Source organism: Phalangium opilio, unplaced genomic scaffold (genome assembly GCF_054372755.1).
Source record: "Phalangium opilio isolate 3A_F unplaced genomic scaffold, DU_Popi_V2 ptg000070l_1, whole genome shotgun sequence".
NCBI classification, from domain to species: domain Eukaryota; kingdom Metazoa; phylum Arthropoda; class Arachnida; order Opiliones; family Phalangiidae; genus Phalangium; species Phalangium opilio.
Genome location: NW_028324182.1, coordinates 3,629,857 through 3,649,001, shown reverse-complemented (window position 1 = coordinate 3,649,001; position 19,145 = coordinate 3,629,857). Strand labels below are relative to the sequence as shown.

Here is a 19,145-nt window from a genome sequence, read left to right as displayed (position 1 = left end):
CTTTTCTAAGACGATTTGACCCCGGATCTTATATACCTATAACCCAACTTCGGAGTGGTTAGTATGTATAAGGTGTGAAGTTAAGTTTTGTTTTTCACGCGCTAATGAGGACTTCGAAGAAAGCTTTATTCCCGTAGAGGTTTTTGGCTTTGTACTATATAGTTGCGTGTGTTATCAACTCGAGAACCTAAGTACACTCTTTTTACTTTATATAGGCTGCTTGCCAGTCTGACTGAGTAATGGGTTTTCGTTAAGTATGTTTAAGCTTGAATCATGTTGTTACAATGGTGCATTATTACTGCTATAAATAGAAACCCAGTAAATGCATTAAGCGTTTTTATCGAAGCTTAGGCCTTTGTTTTATTGAAATATTATTGACTCGCATTTTGTTTTTTAAGATAGAGTATGTTATGAGTTGGCGCGCAAGTTAAAGTCCAGAAATTCGGGGTAATAATAGTCTTTTAGTGTAGAAAGAGTTTCCAAAAATTATCTTATATACAGGGTGTTTCTAATAAGTCTGCATGGCGTAAATTGGGTGCACGATTTTGAGTCGAAACTTTTCTATCTCCATTTTTGTCGTCCGGGACACTGTTTTCGAGTTATGTATGATTTGAGTGTATTTTAGCCTAGCGATGGATGATACCTTAATTAAATTAGAAGTCATTGCGTCTAAATCAGTTTCGTTATTAAATATAAGGGGTCATCCGTAAAATACTACATCCAATCTTAACTCGACAACAGTCCTCAGGACATCAAGATGTCAATAAAGTTACATTTTCGACTCAAAATCTTGCGCCCAAAGAACATCCACTTTAATTTACACCAGAGTTATCAGAAATACTCTTTATCGTACAGGGTTGCCACGGGTCAGGGAAAACCTGGCAAAGTCAGGGAATTTGATTTTAGTGGGTAAAATTTCTAGGGATAAAGTCTCTTATAGAAAGAGTAATGAAAGTTTCTCCTCATCTTTCTCTTAACGCAGAAAACTCTAGAGCAATCCTTAAAAATGTCTAGAATTGTTTTTATAAAGTAAACGCATTTAAAAAATCTCTTAGACTGTTATTTATAGTTAAAATGTTTCTTATTCATTTTGGTGCAACAAATACGTTGGAAAACTTTATGTAAAGAGTTTATTTAATTATAAGCACTTAAAACGTGCTGTAAACATGTACACTTTCGGACTAAAAAGGTCAGGGAAAATCTCAGAAAAAAGGTCAGGGAATTTGGTTCTGAAAATTCTGTGGCAACCCTGTCGTATTGCCCTTTAAAATTTGAAAAATCCCAATTCTTTTGCAATTTTTTCGTAGTTATGCAAAATAAAATGCACGCGAATTTTGTTTATATTTTAGATTACAAAGAGTATTTCAATGCGTAGAAAACCTGAATTTGACAAGGCTAGGTTAGGCTACGTTTAATGGTGGCTTGGTTTGCGGTCATCCTACTGTAAGCGATGTGCGGAGAAGTTGAGAGTGATTATCCCCTCGCTTATCTAAGACCTAGACAAACAAAGCCAGACTGTAGCCCGCAGTTACAGACTATAAAGTATTTGTTCCCCCCCCCCCATTCTATCATCTATCTGCAGCTTATGCGGGAAAATAGATACTCTTATATTTAATTTTGAAATTTCCTCCACTTAATTGAATATGATTCAATTTGATAACGCAATATGTAATGGAAGGTTTTCCTTATGACGTCCGAGTAAAGGTATCATTACACAGTAACCTAATACAAAGAGAGAAGTTTTCTATTAGTCACCGCAATGAGTGAGAGGTAGAGAAGATAATAGTCTATTAGAACGTTGGTACGACCAGAAATATATACCGAGGTTTACTAGGAAAAACGTAAAAGTTATTCCGAGCACCAAGGCGCTAAGATGGTATATAAATTCCCCCTAGAAAAAAAAATAAATAAAAAATAATAGGAGCAACATTATAATTTAATATATTACGTTATGTATATATTATTCTTGATAGAACCATAAGTTTATAAGATATGTCACGTGATAAGTATGACTCTTCCTATACTTCGTAATGCTAGAACGAAGCCCATGCATGTCAAATTTTATGTGGGGAAATATCCAGTTTGTTAAGGAAAATATTTCACCATATATGTGTACAAGATGGCGCTCATATTACCGTTGTGACAGGGGTCTTCCTTAAATTATCGTTGATATTTTAGGGGTCAGTCATAAAATTTTTATGATAGAGAAAAGTTTCATCCTAATATTAACGTAAATGTTTTTGGGCTATTCACTTTTTATTGAATCTTTCGGTTAGATTGTATTGATGACAACAAAATAAATTATTTAAATTAAAATAATTCAGTAAGAATAATATAAACGTATACTTACAATCCGCGACCTTGGCCCAAATACTTAAGCAGTCGACAGGGTCACGGGGTTGAACTTTGTTTATTTTACGGTAAAATAAGCGCCCCCAAGCGTAAAACCACGGCGAACTAAATTGGTTAAAAAAATATTCTCGCTCCGCGACACGCATGGGCCTAGTTCATTTCGGAGGCTCCGGCTAGAAGCTTACTGAGAGCTAGTTCGAGAATTGACTACACTCGGTTTTGTAGTCCTATCTTCCTATTTAGTTTGTACTAAGCCTTTACCTCGCATCTATGACCAACGTCACTTCATTACAAGCTCCAGTTTGTAACCAGACATTACAAACTTATGGTGAACATATCTTACGAACTTATGATAGAACTTGTATAAAATATATAACCCTTTTATTCCTTCGCTCCCCCCCTTTCCCCCCTGCCCTCCCCTCTTATCGACGTTACATTAAAATGGAAACTCCTTTGGCGCCGACCTACAACGGCGCCGCACCATTTGTCCTACTCCTTTTACTCTTACCCCTTTTGTTGGCAACCCTGATAGAGAATCAGTATCAAGATAAACTTATATTAAACTCAAAGGCGGGTGGCAATGTTATTTAAATTTGATTTCGGAAAGGCATTGTTCGGCTTGGTTTCGCTATACTTTCAACGTGAAAAATAACGGTAAAGGCCAATGCTTTTAGAACAGATTTTTTCATCCTAAGAGGATCCTATGGAGAATACGTATAAAAGAGCTAAGCTTCCATCTTGTTCCCCTTATTGAGAATAATGTAAATCCCCCTGGGCAATTTTATGATATAAAATTAGAAGTTCTTTCGTTGAAGTAAAGTGTGTAAAAAAATGTAGGCCATATCTCCCATCTTTCTTTGTTTCAGGGAGCCCAGCGGTCCTATAATTACTGTAAAATGCTATATTTTTGAACCTGTCCTATATCATGCTATAATTTCATAAAAGGTCCTATAATATCATATTATATTTTTGACTTAGTCGAAGTTTTAATATAGTTTAGCATCAGATTTATCAAAAATTTAGCTCTTTTATCGAGATCACATTTGAGTAGACTGCACCGAAATTGCGGAGCTCGCTCATGAGTTTTTATATATTATATTTTAATTAAGTTCCTCTTTTCAAAGTAATATCAAGAAGTGATATCTAGTTTATTAGGGAGAAGGTATAAATTCGCCACATTTCCAGCTCTTTATCTCCAGTCCAAACGTAGCCTGTCCGAAGTTAATCCCCGCCTCTATATTACAACCAGCATCTCATTGGTTCTTGAAAACTGCACGTCAGCGCGAATGACGAAAATTACGTATTTTGCGACTGAGGAGAGTGTAGCGAAGTAGCCCAGCCTCCTTTTACCTCCCCCCCTTGTATTTTGAAAGGGGGACTGGGACTATGGCGAGCGAATAGTTAGACATCTTATACCTTCTCCCTAATAATCACTTCTTGGTAATATCCAATTTGTTATTTTTTTTTCTTGGGATTTTTCTACATAGTTTAGGCCAAAATTTGAGCATTTTAGTCCTATGCTTTAATATAAAACTCATTTTTTAGCCACATCGTAGTATACGAATACGATGAGGCTCTTTAGTTTGACCCGAGCCGTAGTAGTAGTAACAGTAGTAGTCATGGCCGGAAAAAAATCCTGTTTTTCTCCATAAGAAATTTAAATTTTTGACTGGGCCCCAATGCTCCCGAAATTAGCTCGTATTTAACCATTGAAGAGTTAAAGAAATTCAGCGAATTAAGTGTGCGAAAACATAACTTTTTACTTCCATTTATGAACATCGCGTAAAAAAAAGAGGTAAAAAAATTGTCCGAACGCGCCAAGTTGCCTAGACATCTCCCGGGCTTATATCACGTGACTTTTATGTAAATTCTAAATCACGGGAAGAAATATTTTTGATCCTTTAAAGTCTGTCTTATGGTTGAAAATGATGTACCTTCGTTGAAACCATCTGACTTTTTTCTCGGATTTAACACGAAGTTTATGTGAAAAGAAAGTTTTCAAATTTGAATTTATAGCAAGATATAGATTGGAATATATACATAATTTATTTCTTGGTGTGAAGAAAATTAAGTAGGCCTATCGCGCCTAGAAATTGTGAAAGTTTATTAACAGCTGTATGTTGATCAGTTCTTTTTTTTTTTGGAGGTTGTTCTTTTGAAATTTGAGGTGAAAGAGCTTTCAAAACTGGTTTCCCTTTTCCATGCCCCTTTTTTGGAATTAACCCAGAATTATTATTTCGGAAAATATCGACAGGAATGTGATATCATTTTTTTTTTGGTATCGTCGTGGGTTGGGTGAGAATTCGAGAATTTAACCAGTGTTTTATTAAAATTATACACCCCGATATTAATTATAATTATTAATGAAGGAAGATAATTAGCACTTTTACTCCTCATTCCTGAATTTAATTTAAAATCAAGGTCATCCAACTTAGCCGAAACTTACCGAATTTTTATTCCGTAAATCATTATCTCAAATTACAATTGAAGATAGGAAATTAAAATCAATTTTTGAAAGTGTAAATATGAGCTTTAAGGAAAATATCAGAAGTGAATACTTCTCTTCGAGAGAAGTGTACCACAAAGATGGGTAATTTTAAAATGATTCTTCCCAACATTCCTTAACATTTATTATAGCAAGGTTACTGAACCGAATCACATACGCCATGTAAATAGTTCCCACATCATTATTATAGCTTAACTATTTGCCAAGGCGCATGCTCTTGTGGATTACATCGGAATATTTGGAGCAAGGTTACTAAACCCAATCACATACGCGATAAATAATTCCCACGTCATTATTATCGCTTAACTATTTGCCAAGGCGCATGCGCTTGTGGATTACATCGGAATATGTAACTAAACCCAATCACATACGCAGAAAATAGTTCCCTCATCATCATTACTCTATTAACGCTTAACTAATTGCCAAGGCGCATGGGCTTGTGCGTTTTTGTCCCACGTCAAGACAATCAAGGTTTGTGGGTTGATTGCTGAGGATTTAGTATACCAAATTAACAGTTATAGAATTCACCCTAGAACGGTGCGATGCCCATCTGAAGTTTGATGAGCATGAGAGCAAACGAAAAAGGTGCATGAGCCTGGGAAGAATCATGTTACGCAACTAAAGTTGTAAGAGGATACAGTGTCATCCTTCTTCTATTATCTCCTTCTGAACATATTTATTTATTTATTTATAAAGTCTATTTGAAAATTTCGTTATGAGAATATTACATTGAACTTTATAAGTCGTCGAAATGCTGTATTTGTGTAATCCGTCAAACTCATTCTAGTTCGGTAACTTACCAAGTTTAAGTGGCTTTCAATCAGCTTATAATTGAAACTCGTTTCTTTGTATGTTGAAGAGTTAAGTGGATATTTAAGGCTTCTCTCTTCTTCATCTTGTAAACTACCTGTTGAGAAAAACCCGAAATGAACAACTCGAAAACTTTCAAAAGAAAATATTCGCTTATTTTTCGAGATGAAATAGCGCGTAAAAACGTAAAATATACGTTTTGACAATCGGATAAAAGGTCTTTCCTTGTTAGGCTGGTGTACCTTAAAATGTTTATGGGTTGGTATTTTAGTTATTCGCTAAGCCTATTAAATGAATAAGAGAGAAGAGAGAAATAAGAATTTAGATCCGTGATTATAAACTTTATTTTTACACCGCATTCTATTTCCTTAAATATTTAAAAGTTTAAAAATATCCCTGACCTATCCCATAAGCAAAGAAAACCGCACCTTAAGAAAAGCCTATAAAAATGTCACTATTGTTAGAAATAAGATTTATTTTTCAGATATATGTTCTTGAGAGTCTTTCATAACATCATAAGTAACATAATATTCATAAGTATGACAGTTTACTCCCATAGGACTTTTGATTAATATTTGTTTTCACGTTTTACTCGGAACGCATCTCTAATAACTTATTTCATCGAGGGTCATATCATAAGTTTATAAGTTATGTTGCATAAGTATGAAACTAACTACACTTCGCAATGCTAGTTCGAGAACGACGCGAGAATTGACTACACTCGGTTAATTTTGCAGGACTTCCATATTCCTATTTATTCTGTACTAAGCCTTTGACAGCGTCTCACCAGGCGTCGCTATACGAGAATCTATGACGTTTCACCTATGCCACTTCGTGACAAGATCGCAGTTAACCAGTGACCAGGGTGGGAAATAAGGATTTTTTTAAAACTGGACATTGGGCCAGCGACCCCCTGGTCTGGAATAAATAAACTGGTCCATGACCATTGACCAGGGCGCGTCGTCTGCTAAACTAAAGAAGTGGATAATTAAAATAGCTGAGACAATGTCTGGACTCTGGCTACCCTTGAATTTTATTAGTGGTCAAGTGGACCACTGACCCTCCTCCGATTTAATTTTTAAACTGTGCCACCGCCTTATTTCCCACGCTGCCAGTGACAAACTTACGGAACATATCTTATGAACTTATGGTCGTACTTGTTAGCTCGACAAGTACCCGATTTCCTATACTTTAAATATCAACCAAAATAAGGTCGTGAAATTGAAATTTATATATATATTTATATTTATGCCTCTCCTTCTTTTCAATCTCATTTTAGGATGGTGAAATTCTACGTTCGTGGTTGAATAGTCTTCACTTCGACGAATACGTTCCCCTATTTGTGGAGGCGGGTTACGATATGCCGACCATTTCTCGAATGACACCCGAGGTTATTCAACTTTTTATTATCGCTTCGTTTATTAAAAAGCATGGCGCTCGATAAGCGGAGGACGGACGGACGGTCTATCTCTATCTATATCATTTTATCGGCCATGGTCGTCTAGCCGCCGCTCCCATGGCGATGCTTCAATGCCTGCCTCGGTGCTTTAAAAATAAAATAACTCTCGACCCTCGAACTTTTATTTTTCTCGTAGGATTTGACCGCTATCGGAATCACCAAACCGGCTCACCGTCGAAAATTGAAATCCGAAATTGCCAAACTAAACATTTCCGATGGCATACCCGACTATAAACCGGTAAATAACCCTTCAAAGTTTCCAATTTTCTCCTTCTCGCCCAATTATCTATTCCAATCGTTTCCGGCTATTAAATTGCCCCCACAATTTTCCCTTGACCCCAAAACCAAAACAAGGAAAATTCAAACATATACACAAAGAAATTAGGGATATTAATCTAACTAAGTGTCGGGGGCTTTTATTTACTTGGGGAAACAGGAAACACTATTGGAATGGTTATCCATTTTACACCTCGAGGAGTACTACCATTCTTTGTGTCAACAAGGCTACGAAACAATCGAGAAAGTGACGGAACTTCAATGGGAAGATTTGGAAGAGATCGGTATCCGCAAGCTAGGACATCAAAAGAAGATAACGCTGGCTATCAAAAGGGTCAAGAGTGTCTTGGGTCGCGGTCACGGTGGTGGTGAATCGGGATGGACAGCGGCCTTGGTTGGTTATAATACGGGCAGGCTACCGGAACCGCCGCGACCAGACGCTACCGTTTTACTCGATCCTAACTCGCCCCACGTCATTGCCCAGCGCATGCCAGCTGGACTGGCGGCGTTGACTCGCACCGATAATTTAGGTATATATTTAAATATATACCTTAATGACTCTAGTGTTTTTTTTCATATTTTATTTCGGAAAATAATAAGTTTTCGGGGCAATTTAAAATTATTTCAGCGAGTGTGTGTCACCCTGCGAGCCCGTTTAGGTACCACAGTCAGGAAGTGGCTATAACGACTGGGAGGGGTAATAACTCTCCTTCGACGGCCGATCCCCCGCAATTGTGGCCCCAACAACAACCAGAGATGAAAACGTTTCAACAATCTCCACCGAAGGGTGACGATTTTATGCGGCAGTTGCATCAACTTCAACTTCATCCTGCCCAGGATTATCGCTCGCATCCTTTGCACCACGGACACCCGCAATATCATCACAGACTTAGTAATGGCGACCTCAGGTCACCCGGTCACGCGCCCCCTCAATTATGTCAAGCTGACATGGTGGCCATCCAGGTGTGTAATACTTTATCTTAATTACCTTTACTCGAAACACCAAATTATAGTCAATTGGGTAATTACGCTCCCCACTAATGATTTCGAACGCAAAATAAATATGCTTTTGTAAACCCTTAAAAGATGACTTTGTTCCGCACTCTCATTTACTATAGACTAGTGTCGTTAGAGAGGGGTGTAGACTGTGTATCCCTCCCTCTAGGCGCGCTCTTGTAAGATGGGACACTGTACTGTATGCAAATGTCATACGTAGTACCAAGTACTGACACTACTCTATTCTCTCTTTCAAGGTTCGATCGCCAAATCGCGGTAGATCTTTGGAGAGTTTAGACACTGAAGATTGCGTGTCCATACTGAACCACCCAAAATTTGTTGGTGGAAGTGGAAATAACGCGAGCATGGGTTCGAATGATTCGTGGTACGACACGGTTAACACTTGGCAACAACAACGCGGTTACGATACGGATAGCGAAATATCCACGCGTAATTACGACTTTCAAAGTTACGGAGGATACGGTGGAATCGAAGGAACGGCCACCTTAAATCGACCCAAGAACATGGTTAAACCGCGTCCCGTTGCCAAAATCGTGGCCAAAACCAGATGGGCCGAGAACGGGCTTCTCCCCAGTAACAAACCCAACGATGAAAAAGACGATTTGATCAAAAACGTTGATAATTCGGTCATCGACGGGTGTTGGACAAATTACGACGGCGGAAGCGGGCCGCCGCGACAGACAAATAGGTCAAATTCAATATCGAGCGACGACAATTACGGGTCGTTAAAGGGTAAACGAACTCCTCCCCCACCCCCGAAAAGAACCAATTCGATACGTAGCTCCTCCAACAATGACGTTAGTAACGCCATGGTGGGTACCGGCGGTTCCATGGAGTGCGAAACTCTAGAGGACATGGACGACGAATCGGCCGCGGTGCAGGCCATGAAGGATAAGGCTTTCGCGACATGCGTCAAGGGTTTGGCTTCCAGGTTTAATATGGCGACCGCGGCAGCCGCCGATCGCGACAATCGAACGTCGCCTTCAGTGACCAAAAACAATAGGCTGACAACTAGGACGCCGTCCCCGGCCCCGTCCGAAGACTTCCCTCCCCCACCTTCTCCTTTACCATCCGCCCTGGAGCAAGAAGGCGGTATAGACGTTGATAAATCCTACCCCAACACGGGCACAGCCAACGCGGGTCAGTGCCAATCGGAATCGTCGCGATCCGGATGGCCTCCTTCTGACGACGAAGCATCCGCGGCTATCAGACAAAGGAGGAAGGATTCCTCGGACTCTCTTATCTCCACATCGAGTACCGAGTCTCAATCCTCCCTTCCGTTCGCTAACGAAAATGTCGGTACTATCAAACAGAAAGCGGTGACCACCAAGCCCCCTTTACCTACCAATACCACCACTACTTCAACTTCAAACGCGACCACAACCATCAACCACCAATCTAATTCCCCAACTGGTTCTAATCGCGGTCCCTCTTGGGACAACCGATCGCCTCCCACCGGAACGTTGCGTAAGGCTGGTTCTTCCAACGTCGCTTCCGGTAAGAACTTTTGCATTAATTGTTTGAACCAATTAGGCTTAACTGACCCACTCAAGGAAAAGCTCAAGTCCATCTAGATGGGATGGGTTAAACTGTTGTTAGGTTATTCAAAGGGTCAGAAACAAACATTAGCGGGGACTAAGTGTTACATTTACGGTACTGTCTATAATTAAGCTGAAACAAAAAACTTATGTGGAGGGCTAAGTTTTTGAAAGGGGAGATGGGTCTATCTGCTCAGTTAAATCTCTTCAGCCTTCAACCATCCATAAACTCATTATTCCTTCCTTGTTTCTTTCAAAAAAGGGAAAAGTCAATCTACGCCTAACAATAGTTCCACAGTCAGCCCTGACAAGTAAGAGCCCATTAATTATTCTTCAACACAATAGAAGCAGTTTTTACTTTTAGCACCTTGATGTTATATAATTTGACTTTCTCTCCTCTCTTTACTTCCCCTTCCTTTTAGCTCCAACAAAAATGGCATTTCATCCGGAGATGTTATTGACGACATAGAGCACATGTTGGCCAATTTGTCCGATCAGTTGGACGCCATGCTGGAGAGCGAAATTGAGCAGGGATAAACAAAAACTCCGATAAAACAAAACAACAACATAAATATACAAACAAACCAAAAAAAGAGGACAATTTTATCTATTTAAATTCCTCATCGAAAAAAAATAAACTAAGTTTAACCCCACCCCTCAACCTACTTTATAACCTGGTGCCAGACTGTTCCCTCCAAACATAGACTAAATCTCTAAGGAAATTTAAAAACCGTGTCCCCATATATTAATATTATCATCACCAAAAAAAAAAAAAATATTTTAATATTATAGGCCCTTATTACATTACGTAGCTTAAAAATAATATTCTATTATAATTTTCTACCCTTGAGAGTTGCCTTTTTTACTGGTTTAAAAAAGGACTTAACTCTTTAGGGAGATTATGGATTTTGTATAATTTTAATTAGCCGGGGAAATTATTAATTTTTTTTTTTTTGGTTTCTTCGATTAAAAATTAAAATTGTATTTTTTTTTAATTATTACCCTAAGTAGAGGAAAAACATTAGGGGCCTACCATTCCTAATTACCTAGATTTACATTATTACTCGTATTTTTTTTAATTACTTATATCACTATTTTTCAACTAGTCAGATTTCTACAGTGTTAGAAATGTAACAGATTTTTTTTTTTTTTTTTTTGGTGTTCATCTCCGGTTTAGTTTTGTATTTTTTTTTAATAATAGTAACGCTTTGAATGGGAAATCAAAGAATTTTCCGAGGGGCTAATCACTCTCGAATTTTCTGACCTGTACACCAATTACGGGTTACTCGTAAATTCGTAATTAGTTTAGCAGTGTTGAAACTTGCACGTCAATTACGCGTAGTGACTTGCCCCTCTGTTACGAATTCATTTAGAGCGTCAAGTTAACTTGGTACTGTTAAAATAGGTGCTTTGAAGTGCAAAGAGCCTGTATTAATACGCGGGTTAGCCTGGTTGATTGGTGGTAATTATGAGTCTAATTTCAATTTTCAAAAACCAACAAAAAGGAATATGCAAAGACGCATAAATTATGGTGTTAAATAAATTACCAGCTAATTATTCAGACCTCAATTTAAAATTGTCACTAGCTACGTGGAAGCCTTTCATGACACGTTTTCATTTTTAATGAAACAAAATGGAAAACACTAATTTTTAATTTAATCGTGTAAACGGGGGAATTTATCACGTGATCAGTTCAATTATTTTCATTAATCATAATTTATATATGGGCCGACCAATTAAAATATAAAAACACCACCCGTTAATCCTAATGACTTAAAAAATCAAGAAAACACCTAAAAATAGTTGGTGCCAAAATACAAGATTTAAATACCTATGGAAGTTTCACGAAAGAATATTCGTAACCCAGCCAAGAAGCGATATCTAGTTTACTAGGGAGAAGGTATAAATTCGCCACATTTCTAGCTAGATTTATCTCCAGTCCAAACGTATAGTAGGTCCGGAGTTAATCCCCGCCTCTAAATTACAACTAGCATCTCATTGGTTCTTGAAAACTGTGCACGTCAGCGCGACGCCAATGACAATTACGTATTTTCCGACTGAGGAGAGTTGGCGAAGTAGCCCGGCCTCCTTTTACGTCCCCCCTTATATTTTGAAAGGGGGACTGGGACTATGGCGCGCGAATACTAAGGAATCTTATACCTTCTCCCTAATAACACTAGATATAACTTCTTGACCCAGCCAAATACAATGGGGTTTTAAAGAAAAAATGTTTGATAAGAAATTCCGGATGCCCCCATTGACTAGGCCAAGGCCTATAATGGAAATTTTTCATTTTTTCCTTCTCCATATTAATTGGGTGTAAATATTTAACTAGTATAAAAAGGACCCGGATCAAATGATTGAATTTAAGCCTAAATATTAAACGTTCTAGTATTTCTACCAAAATAATAATAACCAAGTTTATTGGGTTACTATTAATATAGATAAATAAAAATTTGATCATTACACGAGTCTATTCTGAAAGAAAATAAAATTAAAGCTAATATAAATGGGGCCAGATAATAAATACTATTTTACTAGTTAACGACAAAAAACTCCTTTCCAAGAGTTGTTTGAGAAAGAGAAGAATTTCCCCCCCCCCTTTTCCCTTCCTATTAAAACATTTATTAATTATTATAAAAAATAATTAACTTGTTTATCAATCAATTTGGTAAACTAGTCGCGTCTGATAACGAGAGTTAAAGTTTTTCGCATTCCCTAAAAAAAAAAAATATCCCATTTCTCGAGAAAACTGTTTAAGAAAATGTAAGTTTTTTCTTCAGAAAAAAAGTAAAATTTACAAAAAATTTTATACGCTCGTTTGTTTGTTTGTGTTATTTCATTATTTATTTATTAGAAAATTTGGATGAGTAAAAGATATGATTTTTATTTTTTATTTCAATAACGAACGATAATGAGGTAATAATAATCAATGATGATAAAGAAAAAGGTAAATATTTACATTTATAATACATGCTAAACATATTTTCTTACGTATATATTTTAACTTCTGAAAAGAGAAAAAATTTGGTTTTAAATAATTTAAATATTTTTAGATAGAGATTTTATCTTTGAATTTGTTGTATAAAAATTTAAATTCCATTATTTCCCTAAGAGTGTATATGTATAATTTACTCCTTTTATCGTTAATGATGGACATTCAATGAGCAACGTTGACGGTTAAAACAAAAAACATGCCTCAATATAGGAAATCCACCAAAATAACCATAGAAATCGTGGAATAATTTGCGTAGTACTAAAAGTTCAGCCCCATAATTGACCCCAAATTTTCGGATTTATACCTTCCTTTCCCACGTAACCCTTCTTCATTCATCACGCAGGCACATCTTGATTTTGGATAGAAAAGCCGCATCGTTAACGCGACTGTCTCTCACAATCTTCTCGTGTTTAATAGCGACTAGGTGTGGAAAAGATGATCATCTGATGGTGAATAGATCATATGATGACTGTTGAAATCACTTAGAAAACTTCCAACCCAATTAAAAATACGGGACTATCTCGGTGAACGAAAACTTGCAAAGGGGAATTGTGTGCGAAAAGTTCATTGGTTGGCGCTCGATCTCTTTCTTGTTTGTGCGTTTTCGGAAATTTTTAAAAACCCAAAAAATTTTGGTGGATTTTTAATATTGATTGGGATGTTTCATTTCATTTGGTAAGATCAGCGTTCCGTTTTCTCTCCCCTAGACCTACACCTTCCGAGGCTTTTGTTTCAGGAGGAGATTTCCCCGCCCCTTTTAAAGGACCCCTATGACTGGCTTTGCAAGAGATGCGATTCTTTGCAATCAATCGTACTCTTGCTTTCGTCAGTGAAAACGACGCGCATTTCCTCGAGAAAGGCTTGACAATCCTCTTTGTTGACGAAGCCTAAATCTTTCTGAACGTAAGCCAAAGGTAACGCGGGTCGAAATCTATAAGAAGGCAGCAACACAAGAAGACAACCCAGATTAAAACAACACGATGAATGTATGATAAAACCATCATAAAACACCCGTTACTTTAGGCCTTTTAAACGACACTTTCTCCACCCATCTTACGTATTAAAATTAATAATAGGAACCATACGTACCATTTTTAACGGAAGATATACCTGAAAATCCTAACAACGGTTAAAATACCTAATTCTTCTTACTTAAATATATTTTAGCCTAGATACACTGCCAGGGTTAGGGGATAGAAAATTTTAAAACATACGCTTTGATGTAAGATTTGAGAGCGGCTTTTCTCTCCCTGGCCAGACACCAATCGGTCACGTAACTGGACATGCGAGGGGACTTATTGTGTAGCTTAAAAAACCTATTGTAATTAGAGGTGACCCAAGCCATTAGAACTTTCAACGCGTGTTTTATAACTTCGTCTTCTTTATCGGCATTCGTTAATTGAGATAATAATTGTTGTAATTCTGCGAAAATTTCAAAGAAAGCCAATGTTAGTTTACGGTCATTTTCGAAGAGCGATGGTAATCAGGGTTCATACAACTTCTGGAAAACAAATTTCCCTGAGATTTCCAGGTTTTTCCCCCATATACTTCCCTGAGTTTTCCAGGTTTTTCCCGTATATGGAGTATACTATAGAGCAAATGCTATCGAAGGACGGGGGGCAAATAGGACTATAACATAATCAAAGGACATCCCCGTATCTCAAAGATAACCAGAGTTACGAGCCTCCAAAGTATAGAGTAATGTTAATCCTATGGAAGGAATGTTCACGAACATTTTGCTTAGTTACTCGGCCCCTGTTTGACGAAAGTTCAAGTTTTTAGTATGGTTGGATAGGGGACAAATAGGACTATAACAGACTAAAAGGACATCGCCATACCTCTAATATAACCAGAGTTATGAGCCTACAAAGTTTAGTGCAATGTTAGTCCTATGGAGGGTATTAATTACTCGGCCTCTGTTTGACGCAAATTTCCCTGAATTTTACTAAAAATTATAAATTTCCCTGAGTTTTTTGTCAACTATTTATTTCCCTGATTATTCCAGGTTTTCCCTGTTTTCCAGGTTTGTATGAACCCTGGTAATGTTATACCTAAAGTATTTTTGGCGAAGATATAGTAGAGTATCCTATAACCAGTAAATTCTCGCCTATTACCCAACCCCGTTTCGTCATATAAACCTTTTAGTTGAGTTTGACATTGATTAAATTCTTCGTGGTCTCCTTTCTCTAAAGCTATTCTAGCGTGCGTTTCATAAACTTGAACCGTAAATTCGTCTCTAACACATTGAATCTGAAATTTAAAAAAAATAATTAAGTAATCTTTGGTGGTAACTTTCTTTTACAGGGTTTTCATCGGTACTGACCACCAGATCTTGTCTTATGGATTTTAACTGGTCGCAAGCGTAATGGTAGTCTTGGTTTTCAATCCATTTATCTTTGACGATGGCTAACGCTTTTTTCAGGACCTCTACTGGCCGAATGGTGGACGCATCTGGAGCCTATAATTTCAAGTAGAGACAACTATAGTAAAATTCTGAAGAAGATGGAAATTTGGATGTGAAATACAAACCGTTGTCAGTCTTAGATAAGCTTTTTCAACATCTCTCGAAGTTCCAACAATGGTGAAATTTTCCCAGTCTATTTCGTTGTTCTCATCAATCTAAAGAAATTATCAAAGCGATGAAGTTAAAAAACTACGATTAAATCGTCGTAACAGGGTTGCCACGGAATTTTCAGAACCAAATTCCCTAACTTTTCCAGGTTTTCCCTGACCTTTTCTGAGATTTTCCCTGACCTTTTTCTGAGATTTTCCCTGACCTTTTTCTGAGATTTTCCCTGACCTTTTTCTGAGATTTTCCCTGACCTTTTTCTGAGATTTTCCCTAATCTTTTTCTGAGATTTTCCCCGACCTTTTTCTGAGATTTTCCCCGACCTTTTTCTGAGATTTTCCCCGACCTTTTTCTGAGATTTTCCCCGACCTTTTTCTGAGATTTTCCCCGACCTTTTTCTGAGATTTTCCCTGACCTTTTCTGAGATTTTCCCCGACCTTTTTCTGAGATTTTCCCCGACCTTTTTCTGAGATTTTCCCTGACCTTTTCTGAGATTTTCCCTGACCTTTTCTGAGATTTTCCCTGACCTTTTTCTCAGATTTTCCCTGACCTTTTAGGCCGAAAGCGTAAATGTTTACAGCTCGTTTTAAGTGCTTATAATTAAATAAACCCTCTACATTAAGTTTTCCAATGTATTTGTTGCACCAAAATGATTAAGAAACATTTTAACTATAAATAACAGTCTAAGAGATTTTTATAAAGGCATTTACTTTATAAAAACAATTCTAGACAGCATTTTTAAGGATTGCTCTAGAGTTCACTCTGTGTTAAGAGAGGATCAGGAGAAACTTTCATTACTCTTTCAATAAAGACTTATCCCCTGAAATTTTACCCACTAAAATAAAATTCCCTGACTTTGCTGAAATTTTTAAAACTCCCTGACTTTTCCAGGTTTTCCCTGACCCGTGGCAACCCTGCGTAAGTTTGTCTTACGTTGTAGTTGTTGTTAGAATTATTTATGGAGAAAACTAGATTCTGAGGTTTCCCTTTATTGTCATTCTGGAATCTGGCTGCGCGTTTTTGAAGATTGGCCGAAGTTGCCGGATCGGCTTGATGATACCCACCCCCTCCAAACATTTTATTTTTCCTCTTGTTCTTCTTGGCGCCACCCCCACCGGTACCAAAGCTTAAATTGGCTGAAACATTAGGGCTGGAGACTACGCTGGAGCTAAGATACTTAGTACCGGAACTGGTAGTAGTTCCGCTACTACTATCCTTGCTCGAACTGGAGTCACTATCGCCATCTCGTTTGCTACTCTTCTGATTATTTGATTTTGAGGCGGCGGGCGTCCAAGAGGGGGGTGACCGCGATCTGGACCTGTTGTTTTTCCTCTTGCGACCCTTACCCATCATTTTGGAAACCCTGCTGCTGCTGCTGTTGTTGTTGTTGACGTTATTCTGATTGAAGTATTTAGGTCTTCCTTTATCGCCATCCCTGGATGAATTAGCGGATGGCGACGAAGAAAGCTTCATGTAGTTTCTAGTTGGAGATAAAGGTCTAGGCTTGGGCTCGTTTCGAGCGCTAAAAATGCTGGGAAGGGGTTCTATATCCCAGTTTTTCGTGTTAAAAGTGCCGTCGTTAAACGTGGCTGTGATTTTCCCTTTCAAGATAATCTCGACCTGATCCTTATCCAATTTAGTTAAGCAACGAGCGAATGCTCTCTCAATGTATTTTTTTAATCCCTCCGGCCAATGTTTTTCCGATTTCATATTGTTAAACCCTTGCGTGTTTGATTTAACGCTGTGTAACGCCATATCATTACTTTCGTTAAATTTTTTGGACGTTTCTTGTTGTTGTGGTTGTTTTTGATCCCAAGAAGAAGAACAACTCCCTCCTTCATCCATTCCGTAATTTTGTTTATGACTTTGTTGATTATGTTTAAAATTATCCCCACCCATAGAGCTAACCGGTGAGTTTTTAACAATTTCGGAGGTTCTTTTTGGAAGATTAAATTTTATTCCTCCTCCAGTTCCGGGAGCTTCTGTAAAATTATTTCTCTTATGATCAGGTTGTTGGTTCATTTTGGAGCTTTGTTCCGTCTTCTTACGTTTGTTGCCCATGTTTTGAGGAGCGTAACTGTTATTGCCAAAGCCCCTATTCTGCTGATTATCCATTTTGTTCTCCGATTTAATGTAGGAGTTATTCACCGGTTGTTCATTCATTCTATTCATTTGGCTACTTGGAGTGCCGATAACGCTAGAACTCGTAGGTTGATTTGTGGCGTTAACCATTGGCTGGAAAGGCTTTTGGTCTACTACACCCAAATTGTTTTGGGGGTAGTAGTTATTCATTCCTTGCCAAGGAGGAGGAGGAGGAGGATACATTCCATTCTAAATATGTTTAAAAAATTTAATTAGATATCCAAATTTTCGGGCTTCGTGTAAATGTAACATTGCGTATTTTTTTTTTTTCAACTTACAAACTGGTTAACCGCACCAAAGTAATTATAATTAGGAGGCATTGGGCGGAAGTTTCCATAACTGTTGCACCCGTATAATGTGTTTGGATGTTGTTGAAGTGGCGGTTGAGGCCAATAGGGGTTAAAAATTTGGAAAGATTGATCTTGAGAATTATTTTGCGCTTGCGTCGCGCTACTGTTATTGGCTTTCATGTTTTTCATCTTTTCTTTTTCTAAAGCCTTTCTAGCAGTTTCCCAAGCCTCGTTTTGCTTAACATCATTTGGTTCAACCGGAGTATTTAATTTCTGAGACCTGAAACATTTAATTTTTGTATCGCGGGTAAGGATAGGATGGCCGGGATTTTCCCAGGCGGCCATACGGCCAACATACCGTTACCTACGTTAATCAAGGCCTGTGCGCGGTGCCGATTTTTATTTTCGCAATTTAAGTTGGCAAACTCTTTCACCTGAGGCGCTATTAGCTGGACCTAAATAATTTTAAATGTTGATTTTCTAGCGCTAGGAGTTTGAAATGTTCATATTCTAGCGCTAGGAGTTTGAAATGTTCATATTCTCGCGCTTGGAATTTGAAATGTTCATATTCTCGCGCTTGGAATTTGAAATGTTCATATTCTCGCGCTTGGAATTTGAAATGTTCATATTCTCGCGCTTGGAATTTGAAATGTTCATATTCTCGCGCTTGGAATTTGAAATACTCATTTTCGCGCGCGTTTCGGACTAACTATCTATGAAATCTCGTGGTAAAATAGGGAGATAATAAGAAGTAGCGTTTCTTAAAAGTTGCCCCCTTCGAAACTACCACGCACAGGCCTTGATTAACGTAGGCAACGAACATACAATACAGCAAAAAATGTTAGGCTTAAAAGGTGTAGCCAGCCACGAGATTAGAAATTAAAATATTTACCATTGGGCCCCTCCACTAGTATCGATTGCCGCCGTTGCCATTTGATTCATGGCCGAGAAGTATAACCCTAAAAAAAGAATTAGTTTTCACCTCGAAATAACAAAGATAAAACAGCTTTGGCAAGAAAAATTATTCGCGACTAAACTTTACAGAACCGCTTAAAATGGCGATTCCGCAACGTCGGTCGGGAATATGATGATACTGCGTAACTTACAGCCGCGGCTACTTCTAAGGAAAAATGAGAACCCCCCCCCCCGGCCCAAAAATGAACCAGTCCAAAACCGACCTTTTTTATT

At 37.9% G+C, this 19,145-nt stretch overlaps 2 protein-coding genes across 2 annotated transcripts in view; one reads left to right on the top strand and one right to left on the bottom strand.

The window, feature by feature from the left end:
* The window catches only part of LOC149661132 (uncharacterized), a 174,968-nt gene extending 162,198 nt beyond the window's left edge, over positions 1–12,770 (top strand). Inside the window, exons 15-21 of the mRNA XM_089842513.1 lie at positions 6,948–7,058; positions 7,264–7,365; positions 7,564–7,933; positions 8,032–8,366; positions 8,657–9,917; positions 10,221–10,269; positions 10,381–12,770. Coding sequence (XP_089698639.1) covers positions 6,948–7,058; positions 7,264–7,365; positions 7,564–7,933; positions 8,032–8,366; positions 8,657–9,917; positions 10,221–10,269; positions 10,381–10,495 — 2,343 coding nt within the window. The 3' untranslated portion in view covers positions 10,496–12,770. The remainder of the gene's footprint in view (positions 1–6,947; positions 7,059–7,263; positions 7,366–7,563; positions 7,934–8,031; positions 8,367–8,656; positions 9,918–10,220; positions 10,270–10,380) is intronic.
* Positions 12,771–13,681: 911 nt separating this feature from the next.
* On the bottom strand, positions 13,682–19,032 carry LOC149661131 (leukocyte receptor cluster member 8 homolog). The gene is made up of 9 exons (XM_089842521.1): positions 18,850–19,032; positions 17,946–18,237; positions 17,574–17,856; positions 16,459–17,507; positions 15,486–15,575; positions 15,280–15,414; positions 15,008–15,206; positions 14,171–14,378; positions 13,682–13,887 (listed from the first exon to the last, which is right to left on the bottom strand). Exons 1-9 carry the CDS (start codon positions 18,897–18,899, stop codon positions 13,725–13,727), a joined length of 2,469 nt encoding a protein of 822 aa, XP_089698647.1. The 5' UTR covers positions 18,900–19,032; the 3' UTR covers positions 13,682–13,724.
* Between the last annotated feature and the right edge of the window lie 113 nt (positions 19,033–19,145).

Bases quoted from the DNA above. Each gene is read 5' to 3' on its own strand.
- LOC149661131 (XM_089842521.1), bottom strand. From the start codon at position 18,899: ATGAATCAAATGGCAACGGCGGCAATCGATACTAGTGGAGGGGCCCAA. The intron at 15,576-16,458 runs GTAAGACAAACT...TAATTTCTTTAG, and splicing joins ATTCTAACAACAACTACAAC to ATTGATGAGAACAACGAAAT. The intron at 15,415-15,485 runs GTTTGTATTTCA...TTGAAATTATAG, and splicing joins CTTATCTAAGACTGACAACG to GCTCCAGATGCGTCCACCAT.